Source organism: Staurois parvus, unplaced genomic scaffold (assembly GCF_062004578.1).
Source record: "Staurois parvus isolate SC_StPar_1 unplaced genomic scaffold, SC_StPar_1.0 ptg001627l, whole genome shotgun sequence".
In the NCBI taxonomy this organism is placed as follows: Eukaryota; Metazoa; Chordata; class Amphibia; order Anura; family Ranidae; genus Staurois; species Staurois parvus.
In genome coordinates this window covers 121,228-133,817 of record NW_028319423.1, presented here as the reverse complement: position 1 = coordinate 133,817, position 12,590 = coordinate 121,228, and the positions used below count along the sequence as shown (strand labels likewise).

Below are 12,590 nucleotides of genomic sequence, written 5' to 3'. Positions count from 1 at the left end.
TTGAAGCTGACCTTCAACCTTCCCTTCAGTCTTGAACAGTTGTAGCAGCTCCTCTCCTGGACTGAAATGGCTTACTCTGATCTCACTGCACACTGTGAGCTTCTCACAATGTGCATTAGAAGCTGCAGCAAGTCAGATAGAGCTCCGCCTCATTTCCTGGCTGAAGGACGTCCAGCATCATCTAGCGCTTTCCTCCCTTGCTGTGCCTGGCCCGTGCCTTTCATTTATTGGATTTTAGTTCTTTCAATCGTGGAGGCTCAGTATCACATGTGGGTTTTACCTAGGGTGGTCTGCAGTAATGTACAAACTGCCTAGCAATGCCCACTCTTCCAGTCGGACGCCCACCCATCAAGGCATTTTGATATTTGCATAACTCCTCCCAAGAGCCATCCCACAGCTTGCATCAGGACTCTTGAGAAGAGCACTGAGACGGGGCTGTGATGTTTTCAGGAAGCTATGCACAGCACCCTGCTGGATTCTCCCATCAGCCATGATCTTCCCTGCATTGCCGAGAAGAGAACAGAGACCCAGTGATGACATCACTGGATCTATAATTAGGTTTGTAATGAGAATAAAAAAACTTTTATTTAGCATTTTAATTACCATGTTGATAGGGGGGAGGAACCAGGGAAAGCAAAATAGTAGCAGATTCAACTTCAGCTTTAAATACAGTAAGAAAAATTCTCGAATCCCGTCTTCTGTCCTCCTCGGTTTTCCAATGTGTAAACGAGGAAAGCTGGCGCTCTCTGTCTCTCCGCCATTGATTTTCTGGCACTTGGTATCTGCTCTGTCTCTTAGTTATAAAGCCCTTATTATACACGGCGAGGATCCTTTTATTGATTCTGTGGACCACGTATTATTTGTATGAGGGAGCAGGAGAGCGGGATTGACTGGGGAGAGGGCCCTCCGCTCGATGCACGCAGCGCTTATCTCCTGATTAATAAGCACGGGCACGTCCCTCCAGCGCAGCGTGTACAATATGACACGGGGAATCGGAGGAGCTGGGAAATACTGCAGAGCTTGGCAGCGTTCAGACTGCTAATCTGTTTATTGTACCTCATTGCTCTCTTATTACTCAACAGACGTGATAAAGGCGGCCACACACATTGCAATCTAATTGCACAACAGGTTTGTACTGGTGGTCATTGGGAAGAATGTTCCTTATATTGGGGGTCAGTGGGAAGAATGTTCCTTACATTGGGGGTCAGTGGGAAGAATGCTCCTTACATTGGTGGCCAGTGGGAAGAATGCTCCTTACATTGGGGGTCATTGGGAAGAATGTTCCTTATATTGGGGGTCATTGGGAAGAATGTTCCTTATATTGGGGGTCATTGGGAAGAATGTCCCTTACATTGGTGGTCAATGGGAAAAATGCTCTGTACCTTAGTGGTCAGTGGGAAGAATGCCCCATATATTGGTAGTCAGTGGGAAGAATGCTTCTTATCTTATGATCAGTGGGAAGAATGTTCCTTACATTGGGGGTCAGTGGGAAGAATGCTCCTTACATTGGTGGTCAGTGGGAAGAATGCTCCTTACATTGGGGGTCAGTGGGAAGAATGCTCCTTATATTGGGGGTCATTGGGAAGAATGTTCCTTATATTGGGGGTCATTGGGAAGAATGTTCCTTATATTGGGGGTCAGTGGGAAGAATGTCCCTTACATTGGTGGTCAGTGGGAAGAATGTCCCTTACATTGGAGGTCAGTGGGAAGAATGCTCCTTACATTGGGGGTCAGTGGGAAGAATGTTCCTTACATTGGGGGTCAGTGAGAAGAATGCGCCTTACTTTGGGGGTCAGTGGGAAGAATGCTTCTTACATTGGGGGTCAGTGAGAAGACTGCTCCTTACATTGGCGATCAGTGGGAAGAATGTTCCTTACATTGGGGGTCATTGGGAAAAATGCTCCTTACATTGGGGGTCAGTAGGAAGAATGCTCCTTACATTGGTGGTCAGTGGGAAGAATGCCCCTTACATTGGGGGTCAGTGGGAAGAATGTTCCTTACATTGGTGGTCAGTGGGAAGAATGCTCCTTACATTGGGGGTCAGTGGGAAGAATGCCCCTTACATTGGGGGTCAGTGGTAAGAATGTTCCTTACATTGGGGGTCAGTGGGAAGAATGCCCCTTACATTGGTGATCAGTGGTAAGAATACTTCTTATCTTATGATCAGTGGGAAGAATGCTCCTTACATTGGGGGTCAGTGAGAAGAATGCGCCTTACATTGGGGGTCAGTGAGAAGATTGCACCTTACATTGGGGGTCAGTGAGAAGATTGCACCTTACATTGGGGGTCAGTGAGAAGACTGCTCCTTACATTGGGGGTCAGTATGAATAATGCCCCTTACATTGGGGGTCAGTGGGAAGAATGTCCCTTACATTGGGGGTCAGTGGGAAGAATGTCCCTTACATTGGGGGTCAGTGGGAAGAATGCTCCTTACATTGGGGGTCAGTGGGAAGAATGTTCCTTACATTGGGGGTCAGTGGGAAGAATGTCCCTTACATTGGTGGTCAGTGGGAAAAATGCTTCTTACCTTAGTGGTCAGTGGGAAGAATGTTTCTTACATTCGTGGTCAGTGGGAAGAATGCGCCTTACATTGGGGGTCAGTGGGAAGAATACTCCTTACATTGGGGGTCAGTGAGAAGAATGCACCTTACATTGGGGGTCAGTGGGAAGAATGTTCCTTACATTGGTGATCAGTGAGAAGAATGCTCCTTACATTGGGGGTCAGTGGGAAGAATGTTCCTTACATTGGTGGTCAGTGGGAAGAATGTTCCTTACATTGGGGGTCAGTGGGAAGAATGTGCCTTACATTGGTGGTCAGTGGGAAGAATGCTCCTTATATTGGGGGTCAGTGGGAAGAATGCTCCTTACATTGGTGGTTAGTGGGAAGAATGCTCCTTACATTGGTGGTCAGTGGGAAAAATGCTCCTTGCATTGGAGGTCAGTGGGAAGAATGCTTCTTATCTTGGTAGTCAGTGGGAAGAATGCTCCTTACATTGGTGATCAGAGGAAAGAATGTTCCTTACATTGGTGATCAGAGGATAGAATGTACCTTACATTGGTGATCAGAGGAAAGAATACACGCATACAGATAGTTAAGAATAATCATTGGTATCAGTGGTTACATATCTGAGAGAAAGAAACTGTTATTGCTCAAAAGGAACCCCTAGCAACCCGTAGCTGGTATAAGGAGCCCCTGCCTTCCAGGATCCCCAGATAGAGAACAGAAAACAAAGCTAAAGCTGTATTGCCATGACATAGGCTTGGCTTCTGATTATTTGGGCTGAAGCTAATGTTTGTCTCTTTATTGAAATGGATTTGCTCAATGAATGCATAACAAGTGTACAGAATAGTTGCAATACAATATAATGTTGCCATGTAATTATAAGTTCATGTTTCTTCTTCTTGTTTAGGTTGGAGAAATTAAGGCTCATGCTGCAGAGTGGAAAGCCAACGTGACTGCAGAATTCAGGGAGACCCGTAGACGGCTGAGCGTAGAGATTCATGACAAGCTCCAGAGAGCGGCCACCATAAGAAGCATGGAGCGCCGGAGACTCGGGCTAGACCAGAGAGCTCACTCTCTCGACATGCTTTCTCCAGAGAAGCGCTCAGTCTTTGCAGAATTAGAAAATGGACGTTTCAAGGCCTCATCCCAAGAGAGCATTAACAACAAGCCTAACAACCTACGGCTCAAGGGGGCAGAGCAGTTCAACGCCTTACACGGTCAAGGTGTCTCAGAAGATAACATCATCAACAAGTTTGGCTCCAACTCTTCCAAGCTGACCAAGAGGAAAAACAAAGACCTGAAGAAAAACCTCCCAGAGGATGTACGGAAAATTTACGAGAACTTCCGGAAGTATTCTGTAGACGAAGAGAAAAAGGAGGACGACCCAGATCGGCTATCCACCTCGGACACGGCGACCCTCTCCGACTTCATTCAGCACTCAATCATCGAGAATGGCTCAGTACCTTGTGAAACCAAAGACGAGGAGCATGAGAACAAAGCATTACTTGAAGAACGCAACTAACGGGGCACATTTAAGGGTGATTGCTCTGTCATGGCACGACAAAGCTGTGGGCTGCAATTTGGGAGTGACTATGAACTTCTCTTCACCATTCTGGAGCCCAAAGTTGGTCGGCAAGTTGACCAAGCAGTAACCTTAGACCCCTTCTGTGCTGGAGGGGGTCAGCAGCCCATCCCCTTGCCTGCTCCTCCAGCACGGAAGGGGTTAACCCATCGCCCCCGATGTAAAAACTTTTGTTCACAAAAAAAATCCGACAACAATCGGTTACATTAAAGGAGTTCTTGAGACATGTGCCTTATGCGGATTTTTTCAATTACTTGGAGCTCTGTAAACTGCATCGGTGGAAATATACTGTGCCATAACTGACTGCCAAAAAATAAATAACTAAATAAAAACCTACAAAAAACAAAAACAAGGGATCGACACCTGGAATGATCACGTCCTACGTAAACTTCAGAAGATAGCAGTGTGATCGGAATATTAAAGGAAATATTTAAATGCTGACGAGATTCACGCTGTAATTCAAAAACAGTATGTGCGGTCTTCTGGGCTAATAGAAAATAACACATATATGCATTTTGTTTGCGGCACATGGGTAGAATAAGGAACACGCACAGACAATATATATCATCTTTCTAACCTCCAGATTGGGCCGGTTCTGTCCTGGCCATAATAACATCAGCACACATCCAGAATAAATTCGCCATCAGCTTTTTAACAGAAAATGAGCACTGTGGCAGTTATCATTACCAATGAAAATACCAGAAACTGTGACAGCGTTACGATTTAGCCGTAAACCGCGGCGTTTCAACGCCCCGGTGAAATGGAAAGATGTCAGTTTTAACAGAAAACAAGCGTTGACCGTGGTTCTTTTTTTTTATATATACCTTACAGACACTTTATATTTTCGAAAGGAATTTCAGCTCTCAGTGCTGTATTAGATGGGAGCAGAGGAGCGGCTTGCATGTGGTTCAAGGTCGCCCTGTGCCTGATAGGGCTGGAATAGACCCGCAGCATAGAGACGATGGAGACATTTATGTATGATTCTCAGGGCTTTGTGTCCCTTCTACAAAATGATTGGACGGGCACCGTACTTAATCACCCAAAAAAACACTCTCGAAGTTGAAAGTGCACCAAGGTCAAAGGAAGGAGAGGGGGTGTGGAGGAGGGAAAGATTCAAGTGCTCACCGCTTTGTGCCATTTTATTTTGTAACTTTTTTCAAAGTATTTTCAAGTTTTGATTTATTTCTTGCATTGCTTGATAGACCATTTGCTTTTGCTTTTTTGTTTGTTTTTTTTTAAACAGTGTTTCTTGACAATTTTTCTACAACTCAGAAAATTTTAGGGCAACTTTGAAATCTCTGGATGGAGTTTTCTATCTGCACATTTCTGTCTCCGTACCCTTTTTTTTTTTTTTTTTTTTATAATAAATAGACATATGTCAGTGTTTCTCTTAACTGTGGGGAAGTATGGCCCTGGGCTGAGAAACTCTTCTTTAAATTCTCCAGAATTGCTAAACAAGCTTTTCCTTAGGCAACTAGCCATTGAATGATTCCTGCTTTCTCTTAATTAGAAGTCTTTATGTACAATGCTCCTCGGGTTCCTGGTGGCAGTATTGAATATCGGTAAATTGATTTGTTCAAAATATTGAAAAGAGTATTGTGAGACCATGGGAAGGATCTAGGTAATGACAGTGAAAAAGAGGAACAACAAAGGCTACAGTAAGATGGCCATGAAAGATGTTAAATGGGAAACCTGTATTGAGAGAGGACTGCTGATGACGTCCTTCTGAAAATGGAAGATGCAAAGTAGGGATGCGTGGATGGATCTTGGTGAAGTTGATTTTGCAGCAACATTACAGATTTTGCTTCGGTAAAATTTGAAATAAAAAAATTTACTTTTTTTTTTTTAATGCTAACTTTCTAATACCAACTCTAGCTGTAATCCTAATGCTAATACTAACTCGAACCCTAATGGTAACCTTAACTCTAACCATGATGTTAGCCCTAGATCCAACTCTGATGTTAACCCTAATTCCAATGATTTTGCCAATCCAAACTTTAATTCTAATGCTAACCCATCTCTAACCCCAATGTTAACCCTGACTCTAACCCTAATGCTAACCCACTCTAACCATAATGCTAACCCACTCTAACCATAATGATAACCCAAATCTAACCCTAATGCTAACCCACTCTAACCATAATGATAACCCAAATCTAACCCCAATGATAACCCAACTCTAACCATAATGCTAACCCAACTCTAACCATAATGCTAACCCAACTCTAACCCTAATGCTAACCCAACTCTAACCATAATGCTAACCCAACTCTAACCATAATGCTAACCCAACTCTAACCATAATGATAACCCAACTCTAACCATAATGATAACCCAAATCTAACCATAATGATAACCCAAATCTAACCATAATGATAACCCAACTCTAACCCTAATGATAACCCAACTTTAACCCTAATCCTAAACCAACTCTAACCATAATGATAACCCAACTCTAACCCCAATGATAACCCAATTCTAACCATAATGATAACCCAACTCTAACCATAATGATAACCCAACTCTAACCCCAATGATAACCCAACTCTAACCATAATGATAATCCAACTCTAACCATAATGATAACCCAACTCTAACCCTAATGATAACCCAACTCTAACCCTAATCCTAAGCCAACTCTAACCATAATGATAACCCAACTCTAACCCCAATGATAACCCAATTCTAACCATAATGATAACCCAACTCTAACCATAATGATAACCCAAATCTAACCATAATGATAACCCAACTCTAACCCTAATGATAACCCAACTCTAACCCTAATGATAATGTTAATCATAATTTGAATGCAGATCCCATCTCTGACCCTAAAGCTAACCCTGCAGCTAAACCTAACTCTAAAGGCTGGTATATACGGACCAAAAATTGGTCAAGTTCAGCAGGAACCAAATTAATTTTGGTATTTGATATACACCGCTATCTGTTTAACCGAAGCAGTCTCATGACGGGCTTCTATCGAACAGTCGTGCTGGAAAACCAACATTCAACGCTTGCAGTCAACGACCACAACGCTGATTTGTGCATTCTGCCGATGAGGGAGGGAATCCCCTCTGTCAAAACACAGACCCTTGTGTGGATGCAGGAATCTGTCATTTTTTTTAGTTTATCCTGTTGGTTTAACAAAAAAAACCTTCCCGTGTATACCCTGCCTAACCCTAATGCTATCCCTAACTCTAACTCTACTGCTAACCCTAAATCTAACCTTACTGCTAATCCCAACTCTAACCCTGCTGCTAGCCCTAATTCTAACCCTACTACTGAACCTAAATCCAACTCTACTACTGACCCTAAATCCAACTCTACTACTGACCCTAACTCTAACCTTACTACTGACCCTAAATCCAACTCTACTACTGACCCTAACTCTAACCTTACTGCTAACCCTGAATCTAACCCTACTGCTAACCCTAACTCTAACCTTACTGCTAATCCTAACTCTAACCTTACTGCTAATCCTAACTCGAACCCTACTGCTAGCTCTATCTCTAACCCTACTACTGACCCTAAATCCAACTCTACTACCGACCCTAACTTTAACCTTACTGCTAACCCTAAATCTACCCTTACAGCTAATCCCAACTCTAACCCTGCTGCTATCTCTACGTTTTACACTACTTCTGACTCTAAATCAACTTCTACAACTAACCCTAACTCTAACCCTACTGCTAACCCTAATTTTAACCTTACTGCTAGCCCTAATTGTAACCCTACTACTAATCCTAACTTTAACCTTACTGCTGACCCTAACTCTACTACTAACCCTAGCGCTAACTCTTCTGCTAACTCTAACCTTACTGCTATCCCTAATTTTAACCCTACTACTAACCCTAAATCCAACTCTACTACTAACCCTAGCTCTAACCCTACTGCTGACCCTAGCTCTAATCTTACTGCTAGCCCTAACTCTAACTCTACTGCTGAGCCTAACGCTAACTTTACTGCTGACCCTAACTCTAACCCTAATACTAACCCTAACTCTAACCTTACTGCTGACCCTAGCTCTAATCCTACTGCTGACCCTAACTCTAACCCTAGTACTAACCTTAACTCTAACCCTACTGCTGACCCTAATTCTAACCCTACTGCTGACCCTAACTCTAACCCTACTGCTGACCCTAACTCTAACCCTACTGCTAGCTCTAATTCTAACCTTAGTGCTGACCCTAACTCTAACCCTACTGCTGACCCAAATTCTAACCCTACTGCTGACCCTAACTCTAACCCTACTGCTGACCCAAATTCTAACCCTACTGCTAGCCCTATCTCTAACCTTACTGCTGACCCTAATTCTAACCTTACTGCTGACCCTAATTCTAACCCTACTGCTGACCCTAACTCTAACCCTACTGCTAGCCCTAACTCTAACCCTACTGCTGACCCTAATTCTAACCCTACTGCTGACCCTAATTCTAACCCTACTGCTGACCCTAACTCTAACCCTACTGCTGACCCTAACTCTACTGCTGAGCCTAACGCTAACTTTACTGCTGACCCTAACTCTAACCCTAATACTAACCCTAGCCCTAACCCTACTGCTGACCATAACTCTAACCCTAATACTAACCCTAACTCTAACCCTACTGCTGACCCTAACTCTAACCCTACTGCTGACCCTAATTCTAACCCTACTGATGACCCTAACTCTAACCCTACTGCTGACCCTAACTCTAACCTTACTGCTGACCCTAACTTTAACCCTACTGCTGACCCTAACTCTAACCTTACTGCTGACCCTACTCTAACCCTACTGCTGACCCTAACTCTAACCCTAGCCCTAACCCTACTGCTGACCATAACTCTAACCCTACTGCTGACCCTACTCTAACCCTACTGCTGACCCTACTCTAACCTTACTGCTAACCCTATCTCTATCCCTAAATCTAACCCTACTGCCAACCCTAGCTTAGACTCTACTACTAAACCTAAGCCTACTGCTTATCCTAACTCGAAACCTATTGCTAACCCTAACTCTATCCCTAGATATAACCCTAACTCTAACCCTAAATGTAACTCTAATTTATTTTGATAAACAAAGGGAAGGATTAGAGTTGCTCTATTCCCCGTTATCTACCGTCATATTTCAAGATAATGAGAGGCCATTCTTGGCAGAAGAACAGGTCTACAACAGTTGAAAGGAGTTTCTCTAATCCCCAGGATCCATTTAAAGCCCCATGTTGGCTTTAAAAATGTACACAAAAACCCATCCTAAAGTACATCTAAACCCAAGAATAAAATTTCTAACATATTGTAGCTTACTAGTGCTTAGATGTGGTTACTTTTTTTCCTTTATTGTTACCTGGTGATCCTGCCAGTAACACACATCCTGTTCCATGCTGGCAACACACACTCATCATACTGTATGCAGAAGCAGCGTTGTCACCTTAGGACAGGACTAAAGAGCATCTTCCCCTCTCCTCTTCTCTATAATAGAGGAGGGAAGGCTTTCTGTAGACCACAGAAATAACTGGGAACAATGACATTGACAAAAGGGATCAAATAAAAGTTCACTGTTAGGGTTTACATACATTTTAATTTCGCCTGTTCCATTACCACCAATACATTTCTCCAAAATGCCAAGTCTCATTGAAGGATCATGATTTTTTTTTTAAATTGCAACAAAATTAAAAGTCTCCATTTTACTCATCCCCAACTGCTGGCCATCATGTTCATTCTCTGACTTTGATACTTTCATACCCACTAACCAAGAAGAAGTATGCAAAAGCGGACTTCTGAGTTTTCTCTGATTTTCCTGATGCGCAAACTTTTTCTAGGTCAGTAACTCAAGAAGTCTTGAAGCATGACAGCTAGGCAACTAGCATTTTCAGAAGCAGATCGTCATCGGATCCCATAATAATCTCATGACAGGTTTCCTTAGTGTGGGCGATGGCTTAGATCCATTATGGTGACATTCACCTTTCTGCTCAATAAATGTCAGTAGATTCTTGCCTAATGTTTTGAAACAATGAGAAAAACCAAAATGATCTGAAAATTCCTCTTTCGAGGCCTTACTCCGCCCACAGTTACGGTCTTGGGTAAAAAAATCGAATGCACATTATGATTGGTTACAAAAATTCATTGACTGATGAAGCGAATCTGTGCTCTGTCCATTCAAAACAAAGTAACAAATCCCTGGCCGGTAGGTATACTTGCCTTTCCAGTACCTCCCGGTATGGAGGAGCATGTGACTCATATTCCATGTGACATTGCTGGGCCAATCACATGTCACATGGGGAGTCTATAACCCGTGTAAGCTTCAATTCCCGGGACACACAAGACTTTCCTTTGCTCCTAGTAGCTGAACCAAGCACTGGGGTAATGAAAGGTAGGTAAGTAGGATGGGGAAGCCTGCATTAAAGACAGGTTCAATTTCTTAGCAAACAGGTGCAGGTACCCCTCCCTGCCGAGTCAACCCTTGTCTACGCTCCCTACCCACCTCCGAGCACTGCCCCTTGATCCCACCCCCTACCCACCTCCCAGTACCACCCCTTTTAGAGGATACATAGCCAAGTATCATTTGATGCTAATTCATTTGTATGGAATTTGTTAATGATAACAAGAAAAGCAGTAAAATTGATCCCTGGCAGTCAGGAACAATAGACCCCCCCCTAGCAAGAATAGATCTCCCAGCAACAATAGATCCCCCAGCAAGAATCAACCCCCCAACAAATTACGACTGCAATATTAGATCCCCCAGCAACAATCAACCCCCCCAACAAATTACGACTCAGCAATATTAGATCCCCCCAACAACAATCAACCCCCCCAACAAATTACGACTCTGCAATATTAGATCCCCCAGCAACAATTAACCCCCCGCAACAAATTACGACTGCAATATTAGATCCCCCCAACAACAATCAACCCCCCCAACAAATTACGACTCAGCAATATTAGATCCCCCAGCAACAATCAACCCCCCGCAACAAATTACGACTAAGCAATATTAGATCCCCCAGCAACAATCAACCCCCCCAACAAATTATTACTCTGCAATATTAGATCCCCCAGCAACAATCAACCCCCCCAACAAATTACGACTCAGCAATATTAGATCCCCCAGCAACAATCAACCCCCCCCAACAAATTATGAATCAGAAATATTAGATCCCCCAGCAACAATCAACCCCCCCAACAAATTATGACTCAGTAATATTAGATCCCCCAACAACAATCAACCCCTCGCAACAAATTACGACTCAGCAATATTAGATCCCCCAGCAACAATCAACCCCCCCAACAAATTAGGACTCTGCAATATTAGATCCCCCAGCAACAATTAACCCCCCCCCCGCAACAAATTACGACTGCAATATTAGATCCCCCAGCAACAATCAACCCCCCCCAACAAATTACGACTCAGCAATATTAGATCCCCCAGCAACAATCAACCCCCCCAACAAATTATGAATCAGCAATATTAGATCCCCCAGCAACAATCAACCCCCCCAACAAATTATGAATCAGCAATATTAGATCCCCAGCAACAATCAACCCCCCCCGCAACAAATTACGACTAAGCAATATTAGATCCCCTAGCAACAATCAACCCCCCCAACAAATTACGACTCAGCAATATTAGATCCCCCAGCAACAATCAACCCCCCCAACAAATTATGACTCAGCAATATTAGATCCCCCAGCAACAATCAACCCCCCCAACAAATTACGAGTCAGCAATATTAGATCCCCCAGCAACAATCAACCCCCCCCAACAAATTATGAATCAGCAATATTAGATCCCCCAGCAACAATCAACCCCCACAACAAATTATCCCCCCAGCAATGATAGATCCCCCAAGCAACAATAGATCCCCCAGCAGTCATCATCAATAGACCCCCCAGCAACCAGCAATAACAGACCCCCCCCTCAACAACAGACCCCTCCCTCAACAATAGATCCCTTCCAGCAACAACTGATCTCCGAGCAACATAAGACCCCCACGGCAACAATAGATCTCCAACCAGCAATGATAGACCCCATGAACAATAGGCCCCCCCAAATGACAATAGATCCCACAGCAGCCAGTAGTAAATAGACTCTCTGGCACACCCCAGCCCCCTTGCCATTACATGCATTCAGTGCTGGAGGTGCTGGAACTACATTTTCCCTGCGTTCCCCTTGAAAAAAACACCGGAATTTAAGTGAATGTATTGCCTGGACAAAGCATTGGTAACTTTATGGTCCTCTTAGTTGCTGTCATTGTACCACCTGTCCCAACTCCATCCTAAAACTGAACAAATATGATCTAGCGTGAAAATGGCGCCGTTTTTCGAACCAGGGGAACAGGATGTATAGCCTGCTATAGAAGTGAATGGCTGTATGCGGTCGTATTTAGGTAAACACCAATGTCATAGAGCTGTTCACTTTTATGGCCAGCTGTATGCTTCACACACAGCTCTCCAGTCATGAAAATGGCACCATTTTTACACTAGAGCAGGGGTCTCCAAACTGCGGCCCAAGGGCCAGATGCGGCCCTTTGC

At 43.7% G+C, this 12,590-nt stretch overlaps 1 protein-coding gene across 2 annotated transcripts in view; it reads left to right on the top strand.

The window, feature by feature from the left end:
* KCNK10 (potassium two pore domain channel subfamily K member 10) overlaps nucleotides 1-5,479 on the top strand; it is a 187,520-nt gene extending 182,041 nt beyond the window's left edge. For both annotated transcript variants that reach the window (XM_089663110.1, XM_089663109.1), the window contains exon 7: nucleotides 3,411-5,479. In XM_089663110.1, coding sequence (XP_089519236.1) covers nucleotides 3,411-4,025 — 615 coding nt within the window. In that variant the 3' untranslated portion in view covers nucleotides 4,026-5,479. The remainder of the gene's footprint in view (nucleotides 1-3,410) is intronic.
* Nucleotides 5,480-12,590: the final 7,111 nt, after the last annotated feature.